This window comes from Aristolochia californica, unplaced genomic scaffold (assembly GCF_029961685.1).
Source record: "Aristolochia californica isolate CCGP_79_NKW_82.1479 unplaced genomic scaffold, dmAriCali1.0.hap1 SCAF_14, whole genome shotgun sequence".
In the NCBI taxonomy this organism is placed as follows: Eukaryota; Viridiplantae; Streptophyta; class Magnoliopsida; order Piperales; family Aristolochiaceae; genus Aristolochia; species Aristolochia californica.
The window spans coordinates 8,110,216-8,131,620 of record NW_027181815.1 but is presented as its reverse complement, the minus strand read 5'-3'; the positions used below and the strand labels follow the sequence as shown (position 1 = coordinate 8,131,620).

At 38.4% G+C, this 21,405-nt stretch overlaps 5 protein-coding genes across 7 annotated transcripts; 3 read left to right on the top strand and 2 right to left on the bottom strand.

Moving 5' to 3' along the window:
• Nucleotides 1-594: 594 nt before the first annotated feature.
• On the bottom strand, nt 595-5,210 carry LOC137950646 (magnesium transporter MRS2-11, chloroplastic-like). Of its 2 annotated transcripts, none has more exons than XM_068797223.1 (9): nt 4,872-5,210; nt 4,572-4,644; nt 4,411-4,481; nt 2,685-2,765; nt 2,420-2,582; nt 2,145-2,190; nt 1,870-1,950; nt 1,535-1,617; nt 595-839 (listed from the first exon to the last, which is right to left on the bottom strand). In XM_068797223.1, exons 1-9 carry the CDS (start codon nt 5,160-5,162, stop codon nt 757-759), a joined length of 972 nt encoding a protein of 323 aa, XP_068653324.1. In that variant the 5' UTR covers nt 5,163-5,210; the 3' UTR covers nt 595-756. The 2 variants fall into 2 exon arrangements, with proteins under 2 accessions (XP_068653324.1, XP_068653325.1); XM_068797224.1 differs by lacking the exon at nt 595-839 and adding an exon at nt 1,368-1,452.
• Nucleotides 5,211-5,495: 285 nt separating this feature from the next.
• On the top strand, nt 5,496-9,426 carry LOC137950748 (peptidyl-prolyl cis-trans isomerase FKBP16-4, chloroplastic). Of its 2 annotated transcripts, none has more exons than XM_068797357.1 (11): nt 5,496-5,588; nt 5,696-5,762; nt 5,833-5,958; nt 6,293-6,348; nt 6,469-6,524; nt 7,446-7,503; nt 7,772-7,846; nt 8,082-8,171; nt 8,650-8,744; nt 9,043-9,083; nt 9,207-9,426. In XM_068797357.1, the coding sequence occupies exons 1-10, from the start codon at nt 5,523-5,525 to the stop codon at nt 9,050-9,052; spliced, it is 699 nt and encodes a 232-aa protein (XP_068653458.1). In that variant the 5' UTR covers nt 5,496-5,522; the 3' UTR covers nt 9,053-9,083; nt 9,207-9,426. The 2 variants fall into 2 exon arrangements, with proteins under 2 accessions (XP_068653458.1, XP_068653457.1); XM_068797356.1 differs by having other exon boundaries at nt 8,650-8,727; nt 9,207-9,425.
• Nucleotides 9,427-10,786: 1,360 nt separating this feature from the next.
• LOC137950690 (pentatricopeptide repeat-containing protein At5g03800) lies at nt 10,787-13,497 on the bottom strand. Its single transcript, XM_068797286.1, has one exon. The coding sequence runs from the start codon at nt 13,463-13,465 to the stop codon at nt 10,886-10,888; it is 2,580 nt and encodes an 859-aa protein (XP_068653387.1). The 5' UTR covers nt 13,466-13,497; the 3' UTR covers nt 10,787-10,885.
• Nucleotides 13,498-14,049: 552 nt separating this feature from the next.
• On the top strand, nt 14,050-15,510 carry LOC137949352 (protein CHUP1, chloroplastic-like). The gene is made up of 2 exons (XM_068795426.1): nt 14,050-14,808; nt 15,007-15,510. Exons 1-2 carry the CDS (start codon nt 14,050-14,052, stop codon nt 15,508-15,510), a joined length of 1,263 nt encoding a protein of 420 aa, XP_068651527.1.
• A 3,591-nt stretch (nt 15,511-19,101) lies between these two features.
• LOC137950360 (GDSL esterase/lipase At5g03810-like) lies at nt 19,102-20,969 on the top strand. The gene is made up of 5 exons (XM_068796777.1): nt 19,102-19,520; nt 19,644-19,774; nt 19,892-20,125; nt 20,222-20,477; nt 20,585-20,969. Exons 1-5 carry the CDS (start codon nt 19,283-19,285, stop codon nt 20,776-20,778), a joined length of 1,053 nt encoding a protein of 350 aa, XP_068652878.1. The 5' UTR covers nt 19,102-19,282; the 3' UTR covers nt 20,779-20,969.
• Nucleotides 20,970-21,405: the final 436 nt, after the last annotated feature.

Sequence of the window (21,405 nt, the reverse complement as noted above, 5' to 3'; positions counted from 1 at the left end):
TCGTTATACGGACAAGTAAAAAGAAAGCTAAAGCGAGACTTGCTTTCGGCTTTTATTATTATTTTCACGTTTTTGGGATCGTGAAAGATTTTAATGCTTTCAAAGTCTCAGTTTTTTAAAATTTAGAGAGGCAGAGCCGTCAGAGGATTAAATTAGAAAACCATTAAAGAAATTAAAGAACGGGGGGGAAAAAGAAACTATTAAAATTTGCTTTCGGTTTTTAAATACGTTTAATTTCTTGAATAAAAGAGAAAAGTTTTTAGCCGTAAGAGCCGTAAGAGGATTATTACTGAATTTTTTGAAAAGAGAAAAACTTCACTAACTTATTATAATTTATATTAGAGGAAAGTAGTAGAATTCAATTACAATTAAACCACCTTTGTCTCAATTACACCAAAAGTCTAACAATTAAAAGATAACATAATTAAACAACTGAACATAAATAAAAGACTAACATAACTAAAACACTTTTAAACTGAGACTCTTATGTGAGACTCCTATAAGACTATCATATTAATTCTGGTTCTGTGAGACTTTTTACTGTAAGAGTCATGTAAGAGTTTTCTATATTTTATCTTCAACAATTATATTACACAATTTTACAGCATTACCCAGGGTTTCTATTTTAACAACATCTCTACATGCGACTGTCATCATTTCGACAGAAAAAATCTAAATTTGTAACACGAATTGCTGACTAAACTACGCAAATAGGATTACCAATTCTTAACAACTCCTAAAGCCTATAATATTCTCCTATTCCTCAGATAGAAGTATAAGATAAAAAATGCTATTACACCACCAGCTACTATTCCACTTGTAGTGAGCCAAAATGCATACTGCAAAAAAATCAAAGAGATATGATTAATATTAAAAAACATTGTTGATAGAAAAGGTTTAAGTGACTCAAAGACAAATGAGTTGAGCCTTATACCGCTTGATGCTCAAGATATGACTTCAAATTCATCCCAAATATAGCTAAACATATGGACGATGTTGGAACAATCAAAGAAAGCCTTTCCGCTTAATTTTTTTATAAGAATTCAAGATGGTAGATGGGCCCAAACCCACATGATCAAGGAAGACCCACACGTCCATGTGTGTAAAAGATGGACTCAAGCCCACAGACCAAGGAGAAGGCCCACATAGTGGTGGCATGATGGTAAATAAAGAGTCATCTCATAAAGATGTCACTCATGTAATTAGTTTATGATTTATGTCTCTTATTCACTCTTACAAGGGTAAAGGATATTCTTGTAATATTAATATTTTTTATATCTATAAATACAACTTAAGGGGGAGGATTTGGACAAGTCTATTACCCTAATCTTCCTCCTATTTTCTCCAAATTCGTCACTCTTCCTCTTCTCCTTCTAAAACCTTTTCTCCACAACTCTTATTCTTCTTCTCACTCCTTAATCTTCTTCTACTGTGATTATACATCATGGAATCCTAAGTTCCAACAATAATCAGTACAGTTAGAGTTGTAGACTCAAGAGTAAGCAAGAGGAATGAATGTAGTACATGCACATACCGGTGACTAAAGCTCCGATTGAAACACAAAATGTCCCAACTTGAAGAAGTAGCTCCACTTGGCTTACTTCAAGTCTCCGTGAGCTAGAGATACAAAGAAATGATAAACAAGAGCTAAATAAACACTTACAAAAGAACTTCACGAGGATTAAAGTAAATGGATAAAAAATCTTTTGACATTCATGTTCTATTTACAATGAAGTGACATCTATTCAAATAAATATCAATCAATTTCAACATGAAATATGATACATCGAAATAATAACTTAACAAAAATATATTAGATGGGATGTCTAAATAAGTGCTAAGAATCAATAAAGTACAAGATTGAATAACCTTAGATTGACAACTATTGAGTCTTCCATTTCCTTAGCAAAATCAAGAAGTCTCTCAGCTTGGCCATGACAAGATTCACACCTTCAGAAATTAAAAATGTCTGTTTTACTTTGTAGCATTCTGAAGACTCAAAACTATAATAGTTAAAACATTCATACCGAAAGCTTAGTTATAGCAAAAGCAAGAATAATAAGCCAGTTGTCTCCCAAATACAGCAGGAACAATAAGTAAAACAGGGGTTTGTTCTTTCTATGTCACATGCATGCCCACCATACCTTTGGAGATAATTTTCCAAGAGCATTTCGATTTCTTCTTCCTCTTCTGCAAATGACAAAGTATAATTAAAAAAATTAAACCTAAATGTTCAAAATCAAATAATTTGGGCATCATTGTCACAAGGACCAGTTTGCTCCAATGACTGCATCTATCTATACTTTCTTAATACTTCATGTAATGGTGGAACTTCCAAGTCCAAAATATCTCTAGATAAATCGATTCAAATAACTACAAATTGATAAATGCACTTGTAAGCGTATAGTGCTGACATTACCTTCAACAATTGGCTTTTCTAAGGGGACATCACATTCAACATCATTTCCTTTAAGAAGGGTACAATTTCTTCCCATGATGCATATATGTCTGATTTCATCAGTATCATCAAGAAGATCAAGAAGCATCTGTCTCAAAGCTCCAACTCGTGAACCCAATTCAACCTTAGGTTTCAAGAGAAGCAACAATAGTTTTGTTACAAAAAATGCCATGGATTGTATGATAATGAAAAACCTATAATAAAGGAATTTTCAATCTCTTGGTACCAAGGTTTGTTTACTGATACGCAGTTGCTCCAATATATTAGCTGTTAGTTGATTGGGCAAAACCTCAAGTAATGCAACAACCTGAAAGAAATTGAATGACTTTTGTATTAGAAATTAGACACCCTAATTCAATACTAACGAGAGTAATAATAATCGGAAAAGAAGAAATAATCAAGCACAAAAACACAATATTTATACAGGTTCACCTCAAGGTGAGACTATGTCCTGTCTTCCGTCGCTGCAATAATTCACTATGATGATGAAGTAGTTTACAAGAGAAATCGCACACACTAAAGTGTTTTTCTCTAACTTCTCTATCTCTTTCAACTCATGATCGTCGATGATAACCCTAATAACAACGCCCCCAAATATAAAGAGAAAACTAGTGCAACCGAAGTATAAGTATAAAATTCCCAAACTATACTTAATGAAACAACAATCAATATATTGTGGACCTAGACGTGATCCACGTACTGACTATGTGTAAGGTGTTAATTAGACTCCACAACTTAACATTTTGAAAATCAACTAGAAGTGATGCGATGAATCTATCCTAGCACATCAAGAACCTTTCCTAGCTCAATTCCTTTCAGTAGAAAGTACAAAAAGTACAAGGGAGATAATATTTGCTAGAAGCAACTGAATGATCTTCAGAAATCAATAGTATGGTCAACCAAAATAACATAGCATATACTCATTGTGTCCCATACTCACACGTGGTTCCACTTCCATTAACCTTTGCTCATAACATTGAATTCTAGAAAGCAATGCAGCTTCAACACCTGATATGTACCATATTTAACATTATTAATGTCTTGAATAATAACTATTATTTTAGGAAAACAAGGTTAAACAAGGATAAATGTTGAGGTCCACATTAACAAGTAGTTAGTGTTTAAGGATTAGCCTAGTATTAGGAGTATGAGGTTCTTAACCATAGAATGATCAACTAATCTTCTGAAAAAGCTAGAACTAGCTGGATAAGGTTCATTGCTATTGAAAATTTGAGTGCCAAAATGGAAAATTCTACCTCAAGTTCAAAAGGCATGCATGGTCCTTCATTATAATTCTTGGGGTTCAGGCAAGGCATCAATAACTCCAAAAAGTCTTTGCCACCTCTTCTGCCAGTATTTAATAAATACGTTAAGAGCTATTGGAATATATGCTGTAATTAGGGTATCATTGATTTTATAAGTTTATGTATCTTCCAACAAGTACAAACATACACCTAAGAAATACTAAGGAGTTCAAATACACTTGAAAAACTTTGAAATCACTCGAAAGAAGACACATTACCGGTTATAGTCAAATATAAGGACACACTCATGCATGACTATTGCATGCAACGAGCCAAGGTTCAGTAGAATCGCTTGATCATTGACCTATTAAAAGAAGAAAATTAAAATCCAAGAATCATCATCTCCAATCTGATTAAGGGGGGTGGCATTAGCTCTTATTCGTCTATTCAAGAATGATGCAATTAATTCTTGTTTGAAGTTTTTTTCTCCTGAAAGCAATTTCCTGTACACCCCATTAATGTTACAAATTAAACAATTGTATCCATATGCAGGAAATAATTGCTTAATTGAGGCCTACTACATGATTCAAATTTACAAAAGATTTTAGTTTTGGAATACTTTGCCAGTTTGTTTCTTCTTCCATTACCATTCAAAAGAGGGTGAAGAACAAATACCAGAGATAATAAAGAGAATAAGTGGTGGCATACCAGCAAAGAAGGTGCAGAATTTGTCAACCATAGAGATGGGTCAACAGTCCTAATATCTCGAAGGCGGAGGCCTATTGAAAGAAGAAAGCACGTAGGCATCAGGATGTTATTCATATAAGAACAGGACAATATCACTTCCACAAGCCTTGATATATATATACCGCTTGACTTCAACAATTGCCTGCGGTTAATTTTCTTGGTAGACATTATCCCATCTGACCTCATTTCAATCACCTGAAGATATCCATCAAGAGGTACAATGTGCGATCATTTGTAACCAGAGCACAACATTTGCAGGCCTAGAGTTTATGCATGATGTGAGAAGAGAGAAACTACATCTAATGACAGAGAAGGAGAAAAAAGAAACATGGCTAAAGATTTCCATTGTTTATGGTTTCGTGCGCCGATAAAATTAACTTGACAAACCCATACACAAGTAAGATTGGAGCACAAGCTAAAACCTCGTAAATGGGTTCCTTGATTCCGAGAGAGATGGAGTCGTTTAACCTCAGGGAATTCGGTGGGGAATCTTCAGTGGGTTGGTCGATCAACTCTCCCTTGGTTTCCCCCTTTGCCTTTACTGTGATGGGGAGGACGCAATGGTTGTGGGTGGTTTTCAGCAAGGACACCGGGGAAACTTGATACGACCTTTCAGGGAAGAAGAAGATAAACGAAGCTGGTTCTGGAGAATGCAGAGGAGTCGGAGAGCGTTGGAGCAGATTTAAGGCAGATTGGTGAGAGACAGAAGCCATGTTTCATCTCCCGCTGAAACAAAATATGCTTGTTTCACCTACAGGAATTTCTTCTGCTGTCCATCTCTGTTCCGAAGACTAAACACATTACTTGTCTTTAATTTGACATCACTTCAAATGAAAACCGGATGAAAGGTACTCATTACACTGTTTACCGTGAAGAAAGGTTCTTCGGAGATGATATTGATTCTCAGCCTATCAAGTGATTCGTGGACGAAATTCCTTCTGGCCCACTAACAGAAAACGTAAGGATAATATTGATATACTAGTATTTGAATTAAAAGTTTATATAGAGGTAGTTTTTTACAGAATGTAACAGGATCATCTCCATTCTATGAACATCGTGCCGTGGGAAGTACGATGGGCATCTCAAGTAAGCTCGGCACACGGTTACACGGAGGAGCATCAATTAATACAGTAAACCAGGTGAGATGAGCGAAAATGATAAAAAGATAAGCACTGATTTTCTTTCGCAGTATCTATTCTGAAACTAACAAAACCGTCCCCATTGTCATTTGCCTTTGCCGCAGCAGTCGCACCAGAAGATGGGACTTTCCCTTCTCCATTCAGTGCCCGTCAAGTCTCCCTGTGTCACTCCACGTAAATGCTCTCTCTCTCTCTCTCTCTCTCTCTCTCTCTGTGGCTTGTCTAAGGAAAAGTATCCCTGCAGGGAGAAGGCTATCTAGCAAGACATTGCCAGTACGGTGTAGCTATTTCAGTGAATCTCCGACACTGACAGCCTCTACATTGCAGTCTTCCGGGAGAAGAAGCTTGATTAGTTTACTACTTGCTGGAGGTTAGCATGATACTGCCCCTTCTGCTTCCCCCGTTTCCATTTTTCCAATTACGAAAAATTTGTTCTATTACCTCAAGCAGTCTATCATGGGTTATCTGGTAGAAATGTTGGATAGAAACTAGAATCATCTAGTTTTCTCTAAAACGTTACAACTTCGTCGGCCCCGGTTTCTAACGAATTCTGCAGTTGCTTTCGCTGTGGCTGCGATTGTTCCTCGATTTGATTTTCTTAATTTATGGGTAATTTTAACAACACCTAAATGAGCATCGCGTCGTCTGCATACCCCAGGTTTACTTGCTCTAACCAAACCCCCTTTTTCTTTTCTCTGAATCAGTTGCCGGAGGGTACATGTGTGGTGTTGCTAGTGCTGTTTCTACAAGCAGAAGAGCTGTAAGATATGTTTATGCAATATGAATTTTAATTTTTTTTATACTTTTTGTATTCGATCAAGCGCTGTTAATTTAAAGAATAAGAGCTCTTTTTGACCTTGCTGTTACTGTTCTCTTGCAGCTTAGAGGTGCAAAGATACCTGAAAGTGAATATACTACCCTTCCAAATGGGTTGAAGTTAGTAACCTACAATCGGTTTTCTTATTCTTTTAATTTAATTTTCAGCTATATGTTTTGCCATAAAAAAATTGCTAGATTCTTGAGATTTATATTCATACCTTACCACACAACATTACCATGAGTTTTATGTTTTGCATGATATAGGTGTTACCAATGTGAATGTATGTTGATCACTCTATCAAGCAATGCTCACAATTAAATGGAACTCAATTTCAGTAATTCTTCATGTCTTTTTAAGGAAGAATAGACTTCATTTTTCAAATGTTTTGTCATCTCATCTTTCTTTGGTCCCTATACATATTCACCAATTAATCAACAAAGATCAGTCTCAGAGAAAATTACTACTTCCCAAATGATCTGTTGTTGAAATATTCCAGTTGATCAACCCTGAACAGTATTGGTATGCCTTCACATGAACAAAGTTTTCGGAATAACTACTGTAAGAATCATTAGTGTCATGTTACATAAGTACAACATAAACATCTCCTGATATCTGAGTACTTTGGCAATCATACATTTCCCCCTTACAGAAATGGCTTGGGGAAAATCCTTTGGGTAGAGTATAAATGAAAACCTAGTACTTCCTGTCCCTTGAGGCTCCACTTTATGCTGAGTAATATTTGACTAATGGGAAAAAGTGATGGTCACTATCTTATTTATTTTCTGTTAAAAATTAGTTAATTGATGATTTGTAGAGATCATAAGAAATAAACGAAGAAATATTGCTGTCGCTTTTACTTCTGCTTGAGACTGATGCCTCATTTATTGGTGGTTATTGGGGTACAATCTCCGGTTGAATATGTAAGCTTGAGAAAGTTTTGGATGTGCTTCACTTTCCTCAGGCTTCTCTGTAATTGAGAATTCTTCGCGAATTTAGACTATAAATCATAGTTCTGATGAAGATATTTTGCTGACTAGGTATTACGATTTGAAGGTTGGAGGTGGGATTAAAGCTGTAAAAGGATCAAGGGTTGCAGTATGGTTGTGAACCCAATTGAGTTAATTCTATGCTTTGAAATATGTTCTAGCAAAGGATTTTTAACCTTTTCTCCTAAATGTTATAGTTATCTTGCAGATGGTAATACTAATTAGACTTAGGACTCCCATGTCCATTTGCATACATCCAGACCTCTACTCTTCCTTCTTGATACAAATGTCTAAACCACATTCAATTTAGGTGAAGGAAATATGTAGGATTGAAAGCTGAAAGTTTTCTTCCTATCACATTCTTACGTGATTTGCAGATTCATTATGTTGCCAAGTGGAGAGGCATAACATTCATGACGAGTAGGCAAGGACTTGGAGTGGGGGGTGGAACAGTAAGCCCCAGATTGATCTATTTTATGTGACTATTTCTTCTTCTGCCTGCAGCCATATTATTTATCTCCTTTTTGTCACCAAAAGCCCAACAATAAGTTTTCTTTTTGTTTCATAAAACTCTACATACAAGTCAACTTGACTTCTAGGTGATGTTCAAAGCAATGTAACTTTTACTTTCTCCTTTTAATTTTTTTCACTGATTGGTTTAGTGGATTTGTATTGGTTAATTTGCAGCCTTATGGCTTTGATGTTGGACAATCTGAGAAGGGAAATGTTCTTAAAGGCTTAGATCTTGGAGTTGAAGGCATGCGTGTGGGAGGACAGGTCAGATGTTGTTTTGTTTTTAATTTGTGGTCAATAACATTCTCTGATTCTTCATGGGAATTTATGCATTGATGTTCATTAATCAGAATGAATGATCAATTTCACTGATTTGTGCTGTCAGTGGGGGAAAATGCTTGACTTAGGGTGTGTGACACCTGACCTGAAAACACAAATTCACACTTTTTCATAATAAACAATTGAGATCTCAAATGTTTTAATTATTATGATATTGCAGAGGTGCTGATAGAGTATGTTGTTAAATCAAATTGGCAGGAGAAACTGAATATAACATAATAAAGAATCATGCATGTACTCATCCCAATGTTCAATGAATTTTATTATTTGAGTCCAGTGGAATTTTTTATACTTATTGCACGTTTGTCTTACATAATGTTGGAATTCTCAATGACATAAGCTTTTCAACTACTAATACAAAAGTTATTCGTTTAATCTAATTTTCTGGTAATGTGTTGTGCAGAGGTTGTTGATTGTTCCTCCAGAGCTTGCTTATGGAAGTAAAGGTGTCCAAGAGATCCCTCCTAATGCAACGATCGAGGTACAATCTGCAAAGGTGTATGTGTCTGAGCATGTTTGAATAACCTGTTGCTAGCTTTGGATCATCTATCCTTTCTTCTGAGCCTGCACCGGTTTATGGTCCCTCTTCTCCACTATTCACTAGATTTCCTGCCATCAAAGTTTTTGAATCGTCTAGTGGTGACCATTGTTTGACTTTTAACACTAACCACTGTTGCACATTCTCTTTGATAGCATGTCATATGAAGCCATGATTTCCCTTAATAAAGTTCGTCTTTCATTAGCTTTTCTTATTCTGTTTGGACCCACTTCACTGGTTTTGTCCTTGAACCTGCAGCTGGATGTAGAACTACTGTCGATCAAGCAAAGCCCCTTTGGGTATGTAAAACTACCATCTAATTCCTTGAAACACTTGTGCTTTTATCTATTCCCCTTTCTGCCAAAATTAATGGTCATTGCAAAGTGACTCAATCTCTGATTGCTTATTTGTTACAATTACAGGACACCTGTAAAAATCGTTGAAGGATGATGGCTTCTTCAAAGCTTCGCGATCACTTTTTCATCAATTCATGGCATCTGCATTTTTCTAGCCTTTGTATATGACTGAACATGCTTGTCCCTGTTCACAACTGTATAAATTCATGCTTGCAGGCATTTATTTCTGCTGCTAAGCTTCTGAAAGAAGAAATTTCATGCCCGTGGTTGATCAGTTCTAGTGGGAAACAAAACCCATTGATCTGCTTGGCCTTCAATCAGTTTGCTTAGAGCCTAGTCTTTTTAGCGCTATAAGGCACTTTGCTGAGGAGATTCCAAATCCTTTCCTGGAAAAGATCTTGCTCTGCACATAATCTTATAAACTCTGAAATCATGATCTTTGGTAGTGGAAATTTCATTTGATAATTCCTTACTAACGGGTGAATGCGAGTTTAGGTTCCTCTGTGATCAACAAATGTAAGTTGATCAACAAATGTAAGTTAATGTACAGAAACTCTCCAGATCACAGCAGTACAACTGACGGGGAATTCTAAACAGACATTTCTGTGAGGTACAGGTTTCAGGAAGATAAATCAGTCAAAGAGGTGTTATTATCTTTAGTTTACCATTAGCTAAAACAAGAAAGAATCATCCAGAAAAGTCCTCAATGATCAGTGAAGATTCTTCCATTCATATGAAATTTTAATGTTACTCACTTCTTCCCTTCGCCTCTCAGGCTTTCGTTGCCCTTCCTCGTCCTTGTACTGGAGTCAGTTACAGCAACCGCCTTCCTGTTCTGTCGTGTTTGCAAACATGACAACCACTGCACAGCTTCTTCCTCTTTGTATATCCTTCCTTTTCTTCCTGTTTCACTTCTCTTCTTCTCAGAAGACCTGTTCTGATTGCGGCTCCATGGAGGTCCTGTACCCTCTAAGCACGGATGACCCTCAACCAGAGCTCTTATCGGGTCATCCGCATGAGGCCTTGTGGACGCGCCAGGCGGTGCAGCCGTCGTCATGGCTGTCAGGAACTTGTGTCACACGACATTTGGCCGTGAGCCAGGGTCTTTGGTTGAACCGGACGCTGCCTTTCAACGTCACCGATTCTAACACCGTCTTCCTCTTCAACTTCTCCCCTCGCCTGCTCATTTATCCGCTCAACTGCACCGCCTCTGCCACCGCTACATGGAAACCTCCAGCTGGTGGGGCCCCCATCGAGTTGACCATTGCAACTGTGGGATCACGCCGTGTTGCACCTTCCTCGCCGGAGGCCTGCAGTCTACATAGAAAAATCTCGCCCAAGTTTTCTGGAACAACACCGCTTCAATCATCTTAACCACGGAAATGCCAAGTTGCATCTTGTTTGTCTTCTCTTTTCCCTGCATCATACTTGCAAACCTTCACTGGTTTTCAATGAAGTGCAACAACAAAAAGAATCACTGATACACAACCCCAAGAAATTGCTGACTTTTGGTAAAATATAGTGGAACAAGACCAGATAAAAGAGATAAAATAAGGTCTCCTACATTTTATCAAATACTGAATTTTGTATACTTGATCTTGATAATGAAATAGTGTTACAAAAATTATGTTACAAAGCATAGTGCCAATCTCTAAATACAAGAAACATAAAAATACCATGGAACGAACAGTGAGAGAAAATTTCTGTAAAAACAACGTGAATCTTTTCAGCAAACTTTTTTATGTTCACCAGTAATCTCCGCATGTGCACTTGCCGCCGGTGAAACAGTGAAACCCAGTAGCATCCCTGACATAAATCTCTCTTTTAGTGGTAATTGATGTACACTTTAAGAACTCATGGCAGTCCCCACAAAGATGTATATTCTTCATCACACGCACAGGTTTCCCTGGTTTAGTCATTAGAAGCCCACAAGTCACAGCCAATTTTGCACCATGGTACACAAGGAAATCCTTTTTCTGATATTCTTCAACTTCATGTAACACAAAGCTTGTATCTGGAGCATACCCAACTTTCATATTCTCCAAAATGAGTATCTCCAAACCACTGTAAATATCCTTTGCTTGTGAATGAGATCTATCTCTTGCATAGAAGGAATGGATTTTATTGTCATGAATTGTCCAACTTCTAGCAGGATGCTTTTGCAATCCTCTATTTTTCATATCCTCTCTGACCCTTTCAGAACAATGCCATCTTCCAGAGGCTGAATAAAGATTAGATATGAGTATATACATGGATGCATTCTGTGGTTCTGTGGCCAGAAGATGCTGGGCTGCTTTCTTTCCTAGACTCACATTTGATCGCAACCTACAGCTATCAAGCAAAGCTCGCCAAACTGATGCATCAGGGTTGGAGGGCATGTTGTTGATCAATTCCTCTGCTTCATCAAAATGGTCCCAGCAGCCCAAAACATGGATCATGGATGCATAATGCTCCGAAGTTGGCTCAATTCCGTAACAACTTCTCATAGAGAGAAACAATCTACGGCAGATATTAACTGAATCTGACTTACAAATATATCTACAAGCTGAAAGGATCAGTACAAAAGAGATGGAGTCAGGTCTTATGCTCATCTTCTCCATCTTTCTCCAAACATGCAAAGCATTTTCTCCTTCTCTGTGAAGAAGATAGCCTGAAATCAAAGTATTCCATGACACTGTATCACGATAAGGTAATAGCTCAAAAAGCTTGACTGCATCCCCCAAGTTACCGCATTTTGAATACATGCTGACGGCAGCATTGCCTACAGTTAAATCAGATAATAAACCAGATTTAAGAGCATAGGAATGGAGTTGCTTCCCCTTGTTAACAAACCCTAAGTTCCCACAAACACCAAGTACGGTGGCCAATGCAACATCATCCAAAACCAACTCTTCTTCTGCACAAAACAGAGCCATTGCCTGTTCAGGCTGCCCATTTTGGGCATACCCACAAATCATAGTTGTACATGCAATAGAACGGCTGCATTCATGGGCCCACCCATTGAACATCTTCTTAGCATCATCCATCCTTCCACATTTTGTACACATATCCAGCAATGCAGCTTCAACCCATGAATTTGATAACAACCCAACTTTAACCACAAAACCATGAATCTGTTTACTCTTTCCAACAGCTGAAAGCATTGCACATGCATTAACCGCGATAGTCAGAGTGAAGTCTGACAGTTCTACTCCATCTTCCAACATTTTGCAGAAAAATTCCAAAGCTTGCAACCCATCGCCATTTTTGCAAAAACCAGTTAGGAGAGCATTGTATGAAACACAGTTCTTTTCTGGCATTTGCTTAAAGGTTCTGACAGCTGCTTCCACCAACCCAAATTCCATATAAGCAGCAACCATCTCTGTCCATGTTATCACATCCCTCGTTGACATTCTCTCAAAGATACTAACCACATCTTCGACAGTTCCACAATTTGTGTAGAACCTGATAAGAGCATTATTGACACTTAAGTTTGACACAAGACCTAGTCTAAGAGAATGAGCATGGATTTCCTCCCCCAGCATAGGCAAGTAAAGCTCGGCAGCAGCAGACAGAAGACCCGAGGTTGAGAATTGGTCCGCCTTGAAACCATTCACTTGCAGATCACGAAACAAGTCAAATGCTTGGCAATACTCACAGTTCTGAATTAAACCCGAGATAACGGTATTAAAAGAAACCGCGTCTCTTTGAGAAATTTCACCAAACAATTGGAGAGCAGCCAGCAACCGTCTGCATTTTATATACATAGCCATGATGGCATTTGACACATACACGCAGCAAAGAAAACTCGTTTTGACTGCCAAACCATGAAGTTGAACACCAAGCTGAATCGAGGAGAGTCGAATAGATGCAGTCAAAACTGCCACAATTGCAAATTCGTTGGGTTCAATTCCCAACCGGCACATTTGGATGAAAAGATAGATAGCCTCGGCTTCTTTGTTTGTTTTGGCATAGGCAGAAATGAGAGAACAGTAGGAGACGATATCTGGAGACGGTAGACTGTCAAAAGTTTTGCGAGCATCGTCAATGGCACCAAGCCTAATGTACGAGGAGATGAGACTATTGCCACGCATATGGGGGGCTCCAGTAAGCCCAATGCTGTGGCAGCGTTGGCGCAAGAGACGTGCATGTTCAGCGGAGTGATGATAAAGGCCGTCATTTTCTTGAAATTCGAAGCGTAGCACCGTTGGGTGCTGAAGAAGAACACGGTTGTGCAGGAGTTGAGCGGGCAGAGAAAAGTGAGGAGGACGGGTGCAATTTCGGTAGGACAGAGTTGAGGGGAGACAAGAGAGCGGAGAAGAGGATAGAACCGTATTGGTGGTCATTTAACTGCTTTTGATTTTTGCTTCATTTTCCGTTCTTGCATATCGCGCTCTCATATTTTGCCAATATGGCTTCTCTCTCTAATATAAGATGGCATTCGCCTCACAGTCTCGGGTGTGGGAGCAGGAAGACGCTGAATGTTTGTGGTTACTGGTTCAGTAACGGGCAGAGTGCGCCTTCTTGAACCCGGCTCGAACTTAAACTCGATTAAAATTTTTGGGCTCGAGTTCTATGCCAATTTTAGGCCAGACGCGGAGCTCGAACTTAAATTGGACAAGTACTTAAAATTGAAGAGCCAACGTAAAGTATCCTTTTGAAAGACGCCATTTCTGTTTTAAAGAAATCCTCAAATGCAGAATCACAACATGGCGGTTTCATCAGCTTTACTCATCGTCTTCACCCACCAAAAGTGCAAAAGCAGATTCGAATAAGGTGTCTTTGCCTCTAAGGAGGGTCCTAAATGGAGGCAACTAAGCCTCCTCCTTTCAGAAATCATTCTTATTCTCACTCCATTCTTAACTTGTTTAATACAAGAGATATAAAAGCAACCCAGTTATAGCAGATCAAATCATTCGTCCCTTGCAAGATGAAACATGATCATATCAAGCTCATTCTCATCAAAGGTGCTTTCCCTTTGGTTGTCTCCGTAGCTGGTATTGCTCTCTCAATATTGATGGCGAGGAGATCAAGAAGAGATAAAGATCACTGTCCTGTTGATCTTCAAGAAGAAGAGCAATCTCGGCCGCTTTGTCCTACCCAAAGCTCCAATGACTCGGAAAGTACTCCGTCATGTTCAGAAAGAAGCTGCGCACAAGTGGAAATGGAGGATTTCGAAAATAGGTACTGTCCAAGGCAAAAGATAACAGGCTTACTGAACCATCTTAATGTTCTTCAAGACATGGAACAGGAGCTGGAGGCGCGGGTTCTTCGTTACATTAGCATGAAAGACCATGAATATGCTCTGAAAGAGGGCCAAAATGCCTTAGAGTTGGAGGTTGCGCAGGTCGACGCTCTTGTTTTAAAGGTGGAGTTCATGGAAGCGGAATGCCGGAGGCTAGCTGAATATCTTAGTGTCGTATCTCAACTCGAGGCAGCCAGATCGGAGGTTGAGATTCTAAAAAGGAAGACGAGAAAACTTGGGAGAGCTAACAGACGAGGATTGCGTGCTCTGCATCAACAAGCTGCTGGTCTGCGACTACTGGAAGCTAAGAGGACGGAAGAGAAACAGGGGTTAGAGGATACAATTGTGGGTCTACTGCAAAAAATCAACCTGTTAGAGTCAGAGAAACGAGAATTGATGGAAACGTTAGAGCTTCAAGAAACGTCAACTCAATCAATTGCTCAGGTTTCTTCTTCTCCTCATATTTATTTATTCTCTAACAATTATCTATGGGAGACAACATAAATGGTCATCATCTCTGGTTCTGGTTGTTAATCTAATGTTGGGTTATCAGATTAACGAACATTTGTTGAGAATTGAGTAAAGGGTTCTTTTCTTTTTCGACTTACTTGATCTGATGCTATCGAACTTTGCTATTTGTAGAGCAGAGAAGACGGAGGTAGGGAGGAACCCTGCAAAACAGTCGACGATGAGAAACTCCTGAGCCAAATAGAACAGCCTCAAAACGATCGATTAACCAACCTCGAGGAACTAATTCATCTGCGTTGGGCTAACGCCTGCCTAAGATACGAGCTATGGAGAACACAAGAACAACAAAAATCACCAGAGCAGGAAGCAACAAGAAGACCCCCAATCACACAATTCGAAGAACACGAATCGAGGGGAGCCTATGATACAACGGGCTATGATTCCGAGTCGTCTTCTCCGGCGACAGGAACCGGTGATGGGACCGCCATGGAGGTTGCAGGTGGTCGACATCCCGGCTCGACGAAGCCTATACTGTTTCAGCGGCTGAAAAAATGGGTGAAGAAGGAGGGATGCAAGCGAGCAGCAGCAGTATCTGATGTGGAGGACCACTGCAAGTGTGCTGGAAGGCAGTCTCTTGACGATGCAGCCATGGCAGATCCAGCTAGGAACTCGTGTTAGGAACAGTCACACCAACAGCTTTTCAAAATTTGTCTGGAATTCACAGCTTGTACATTTGTTCAGATAACTATTAAGTAAGAACACAAGAAATTTCTATCTGATGGTGATTCAATTTTGATCATTTGAAGCTTGGATAAAAGATCTGGCCACAGTACATCCATAGGCCTGTTCAGGGTCATTCAGTCTGTAATCTGTTTTACATATAAAACATGTAAATATAAATAAGTTGGAGCACAGAAACTCTGCCCAATGCCCAAAAATTTTCATTAGAATCCCTCATTTGGTAGAGATAGGATTATTTAGCTCCATTGGGTATGCTGAATAGAAGGCTAGAAATTTCTGCTGTCCAGATCTCTTACCCCCGGAAGAAGAAAACTGTTACCTTGAAGACAAGAAAATCCAGAAAAAAGAGAATCACTTGTTGGTATTAGGGAGGGTGTAAAACAAGTGAAAGTAAAAGTGAATCACTGGTAGGTAAGTGTAGTCGACTTAAAGTGTACCGGAAAATACTTTCTTGTGTTAGTGCCCAAAATGAAAAAATGTAGTGTAAAGAGAATGAGTTATTAAGTAAGAACACAAGAAATTTCTATCTGATGGTGATTCAATTTTGATCATTTGAAGCTTGGATAAAAGATCTGGCCACAGTACATCCATAGGCCTGTTCAGGGTCATTCAGTCTGTAATCTGTTTTACATATAAAACATGTAAATATAAATAAGTTGGAGCACAGAAACTCTGCCCAATGCCCAAAAATTTTCATTAGAATCCCTCATTTGGTAGAGATAGGATTATTTAGCTCCATTGGGTATGCTGAATAGAAGGCTAGAAATTTCTGCTGTCCAGATCTCTTACCCCCGGAAGAAGAAAACTGTTACCTTGAAGACAAGAAAATCCAGAAAAAAGAGAATCACTTGTTGGTATTAGGGAGGGTGTAAAACAAGTGAAAGTAAAAGTGAATCACTGGTAGGTAAGTGTAGTCGACTTAAAGTGTACCGGAAAATACTTTCTTGTGTTAGTGCCCAAAATGAAAAAATGTAGTGTAAAGAGAATGAGTTAATTTTTATAATATACCTAAAAAAATAATTAACTAAAACTAAAATGGTTACTACCCTAATAAGTAATTTAATGTAATATTAAAATATATTAATATAGTAATTAATTAAATAAGATATTTTATTAATAAATTAAGATAGATTGTAGTTTAGTTTAAACTAATACAATAATTATGTTATCTTATTAAAAACATAAGAAAGATTTTTAGTAGTATAAATTAATAATATATTTCTTAAAAAATAAAAATAATTAGTTTAATTAATGATAAAAAATAGAATAATTAAACAAAAATACTTGATCAATTACTTACTTTAAAAAATATTTTAATTACCACTCTTAAATCACTAATTTAATATAGTAATAAAAATAATGAATATAATAAATAAATAAATAAAATATTTTATTAATAACCTAAGATAGATTTTTACGTAGTATAAATTAATAATATATTTCCATAAATTAAAAATTATTACTTTAATTAATTATAAAAATAGAATAATTAAACAAAAATACTTGATAATGAATCGAATTAATAATGAGTGCCGAGAGGAGAGCGAGATCCATTTTCGCGAGCCGATGCGTGAGTTCAAGTGGATGAATTAGGATTTTGGTGGGAGTCCTGATTCACCCACTTTACTCGTGGGCAAGTTCAAGTGGATGAACTGGCACCCGATGCATGCACTAACGCATCCGGGTCAAGTGATAGTATAATCTAATTCACTCTCACTTGACCTAGAGGCGAACTAACAAGCCCTTAGGTATGTTTTTGCTGGTAAGAATCAATAAGAAAACACAAGTAGGAAAATGTTTTCCTTGTTGCCAGAGTTATTTTGCGTTTGTATTATTTTTGTTTAATTAGAACAATATCTTTATTTTGATCACCAGTTATGTCCATATGGATAAACCTAAAGTAGAGATGATAAGGTTTATCAAAATCTAAAAATTGATTTTACCAAAATGTATTTGAATTTATAGTGGTTTATAATCCAAATTCAGATTACTAACCCATTTTCAAGGTGTTTACACCTCAGAGTCAATTCACTATGTTCTTTAGCTAAACAACATCTACGACGAAATATCATTGCCCACAATTAGGACTTATAGTATGAAATAACTAGGAACATGTACCAAAACGCACAAAAGGGATTTAAGCTTCCAACCACCTTCTTCAAGCTAGTTTAATAGATTTACAATGCAAAGATTGTTTGCTTCACAGATATAACTCAAGTTTGACTCTTTTATAGGCTCATATTATAATAAAGGATCAAAATTGAATACAATTACCTGTAGGTGATTCTACTAAGATAACGGTAGCTCAATAATTTCATAAATGATTTCAAAGTTAGAGAGATTAAGGATTTTGAAAACTGGTATGATACTTTCTCAAAAGAAAGTTAAGAATCAATAACTCAAGCCTAAATTCAAACAATTTCAATGTATAGGAGCATGAGTTCAAGAAAGAAAAACTAAGTACAAACAATTGATTTCCAATTTTCAAGAACTAATGTAAGTTAAAGAGAGGGAGTGTTAAAGAGTAATCTCATACGGATGAGTGAGTATACAAATATTAAGTTAATTAGTTAGAAAAGAGGCTTCAACACTTGGCAAGTTATTTTGGGATGAGCCTTGAACCCAATTTCACATGTTATAAGAGTAGATGCTCATTTGTGGGCCTCCTCCCAAATTGTCCACTCGTAGAGTTACAAAATAGGGCCTACATGTGAGAGAGACTGTTACATCATAGTTACACTTGAATTGGTTAGTACAAAGATTTTGAGTTTATTAGTTAGAAAAACATACTTCCTAACTTGAGTTGTCATTTCGGGATGGGCCTTGAACCCGACTTCACAAGGTATTAGAGTAAGCGCCCATGCGTAGGTTTCCACCCAAACTCCTCAGGGTGTAGGCCTATGTATAAGCACCTCTCTGATACCATGTGAAATTGAGTTTAAGACCTATCCAAAATGACTAAGCCAATTTAAGAAACCTATTGTTCAACTAATAAACCCAAGATCCATGTATTCTTTAATCCACGCATGACTATTATTTAACACTTCCCCTCGTGTGGATAGTTAGTTTGGGTAGAGACACATGAGTACTTACTCTAATAATATGTAAAATTAGGTCCAAGGCCAATTCCAAAATAATAAGTCAACTTTGAAAGTTTTTTCCCTCACTAATAAACTCATGATCTTTACTATAGGGTAGATTCCACTTTTTATTCCAAAAGTTTTTTGTGACTAGGGTTCAACCCTTTTTCTTTTATTGCTTACCGTAGGGGTTTGACTCATGTACCTTGAGGGGTCCAATCCTCTCTTCTTTCATGTTCTTCTGTGTTCGGGATTTGAATCCTATTGCCTGATGGGCTCAACCCCTATGAACAAGGTTTGCACACCATGTAACGTGCCTGGACGCTAAACATACCCACCACCTTTCTCTTTCCCTTAATTTTCTCTCCAAAAGTATGCTCTCGCCAAACCCCCGCAGCAAATTAGCAGAAAAATACAGGTGCCCGGAACGCCGCCATAGCTGGAAATGAGGAGGTTTCTTGGAGCCAGACCTCTTTCTTCTCTTATTTCACTTTTAACCAACTCTTCATATCCCTCCCTCTTTAAATTCCCACTCTTCCTGCTCTCTTCCCCCCCCCCCCCCCCTTTCGATCTTCCTTCTCTTTTCTCTCTCGATCTCTTTCTCGTCACTTCATTGTCTGTTTTCCGAGATGGGTTTTTGTAGAGCTCTTCTTGGTGTAGCTTGTATCTTGGCTTCGGTTGTTGCTGCTTTTGGGAATGCTCTTGTTCCAGCTCTTATTATCTTTGGAGACTCCATCGTGGACGTGGGCAACAATAACTACCTTCTTACCATCGTGAAAGCAAATTTTCTTCCTTATGGCAGAGATTTTGTCTCGCATAAGCCTACTGGAAGATTTTGTAACGGCAAACTTGCCTCGGATTTCACTGGTATATCCACACAAATCTTGCTTGATTTACACTTTGAATTGCAGTATTCGTCTCGTGCTCTGTTCAATCATCCATGGCCGGGGTTTTAACTAATGAATCCATTAATGCGTTTGCTGGTTGCAGCCGAGAACCTTGGCTTCACGTCCTACCCACCAGCTTACCTCAGCCCTGAAGCAACAGGAAATAACCTCTTGACAGGAGTTAACTTCGGCTCGGCCGCTTCCGGATTATACGACATGACTGCATCACTCTCTGTACGTACAGTCTCTCTTCCTGGCTGTTCTTAATTTTTTCTTGCTTAAATTGTTCATTTTGGACGCCTTTTTGATGTGTCTCGTTGAACAAATTATGTCGATCCTCCGGCCCGGTAGTGTGCCATCTCTTTGACTAAGCAGCTTCAGTACTACAAAGAATACCAAGCAAGGGTGGTGAACCTGGTGGGAACAGCGAACGCGACGGCCATTTTTTCCGGTGGTTTTCATCTTCTTAGCGCTGGAAGCAGCGACTTTGTTCAGAACTACTACATTAATCCTCTCCTCTACAGATTCAACACACCTGAACAGTTTTCGGACATTCTCATCGAATCATTTTCCTCGTTCGTTCAGGTAAGCAAACGAAAATCTTATTATTCAGAAGAAAGAAAGAAAGAATGGAGATGAAACGAACTAGACTATCAATGTTGATTAAATCACTTCCAACAGAACCTCTACACATTGGGCGCGAGGAAGATCGGAGTGTCTTCTCTGCCACCTTTGGGGTGCTTGCCAGCATCGATCACTCTGTTTGGGTCAGGGAGCAACGAGTGTGTTGACAGAATGAACAGAGACACTGTGAATTTCAACAACAAGTTAAATGCATCTGCTGTAGCCTTGACCAAGAACCTGGCTAACATTACAATTGTGGTATTTGATATCTATCAGCCTCTCATGGATCTCATCCACAAACCCTCCGATAATGGTACTTATTACAAGAGTGTCTTCAAGTCTCTTGCGAGAGACATGATTTAATGGTATTTTTCTCTCTCTAACGTTGCTTCGGCTTCTCTTGTTTGTTACGATCATCAGGGTTTTTCGAGGCCAGGAAAGCTTGCTGCGGAACAGGGACCTTCGAGACGTCGCTTCTGTGCAACGCCAAATCGCCAGGAACATGTTCAAATGCGACAGAGTACGTGTTCTGGGACGGCTTCCATCCCTCTGAGGCCACAAACAAGTTTTTGTCTGATGCTCTCTTGATTCAGGGCATTGATCTCATCTCCTGAGACGCTCTCAAGTAATAACATCCATCTCGTGATCTCCTTCTTACAAGTTATACAGTACATACTAGCTACAAAAACCAGTTTCTGCTTTGGTTTTGAGAATTTGTTGAACTTTCTTTCTACCGAGATTCAAGAGTGAATTTGTTAAACTTTCTTTCACCGAGATTAATGAGAGTAGAACTTCTCTCTGGCCACATCTTCTTAATCTCTGTGATGTAGTAAAAAAAAAAAAAATTTGCAACAATGAAAGAAAAAAAAATGAAATTCACTTTTATGATTTCATAAATCACAGAAGGAAAGTGAAAAAAACATGTTCTATTCAAGAAATGAACAAGGAAGTAGTGACAAGCATTCACTACAGAGGGGACACGTGAACTTTTACTGTTAGCGGTCTTGGGTGACAAGCAGAGGGGACAGACTCCCAACCGCGCGTCGCTCTCACTACAGATGCAAAGATGCCGACACGACAGGACCAGCACTGGTATTTGTCCTTTCTGGGCACACCCTCACACCAGGATAGCGTGTCTTCAGTCTCTCCGTTGTCGTCTCCTCCTTCTCTCGCCTGCGCCACCTCCAGATACCGCCGTAGCCGTAGGAAAACTTATTTTATTTAATATTTTTCTTTCTTTT

What these genes read in the sequence shown, in the direction of transcription:
- LOC137950646 (XM_068797223.1), bottom strand. Translation starts at nt 5,162, where the DNA reads ATGGCTTCTGTCTCTCACCAATCTGCCTTAAATCTGCTCCAACGCTCT. An exon ending in GTATCAGTAAACAAACCTTG is followed by an intron (nt 2,583 to 2,684) that starts GTACCAAGAGAT and finishes TTGAAACCTAAG; the next exon opens with GTTGAATTGGGTTCACGAGT. An exon ending in AATCGGAGCTTTAGTCACCG is followed by an intron (nt 840 to 1,534) that starts GTATGTGCATGT and finishes ATTTTTTTGCAG; the next exon opens with TATGCATTTTGGCTCACTAC.
- LOC137950748 (XM_068797356.1), top strand. Translation starts at nt 5,523, where the DNA reads ATGGGCATCTCAAGTAAGCTCGGCACACGGTTACACGGAGGAGCATCA. An exon ending in CAATTAATACAGTAAACCAG is followed by an intron (nt 5,589 to 5,695) that starts GTGAGATGAGCG and finishes TTGCCGCAGCAG; the next exon opens with TCGCACCAGAAGATGGGACT. An exon ending in GTCTCCCTGTGTCACTCCAC is followed by an intron (nt 5,763 to 5,832) that starts GTAAATGCTCTC and finishes GTATCCCTGCAG; the next exon opens with GGAGAAGGCTATCTAGCAAG.
- LOC137950690 (XM_068797286.1), bottom strand. Translation starts at nt 13,465, where the DNA reads ATGACCACCAATACGGTTCTATCCTCTTCTCCGCTCTCTTGTCTCCCC.
- LOC137949352 (XM_068795426.1), top strand. Translation starts at nt 14,050, where the DNA reads ATGAAACATGATCATATCAAGCTCATTCTCATCAAAGGTGCTTTCCCT. An exon ending in CAACTCAATCAATTGCTCAG is followed by an intron (nt 14,809 to 15,006) that starts GTTTCTTCTTCT and finishes TGCTATTTGTAG; the next exon opens with AGCAGAGAAGACGGAGGTAG.
- LOC137950360 (XM_068796777.1), top strand. Translation starts at nt 19,283, where the DNA reads ATGGGTTTTTGTAGAGCTCTTCTTGGTGTAGCTTGTATCTTGGCTTCG. An exon ending in CATTTTCCTCGTTCGTTCAG is followed by an intron (nt 20,126 to 20,221) that starts GTAAGCAAACGA and finishes CACTTCCAACAG; the next exon opens with AACCTCTACACATTGGGCGC. An exon ending in CCACAAACCCTCCGATAATG is followed by an intron (nt 20,478 to 20,584) that starts GTACTTATTACA and finishes TACGATCATCAG; the next exon opens with GGTTTTTCGAGGCCAGGAAA.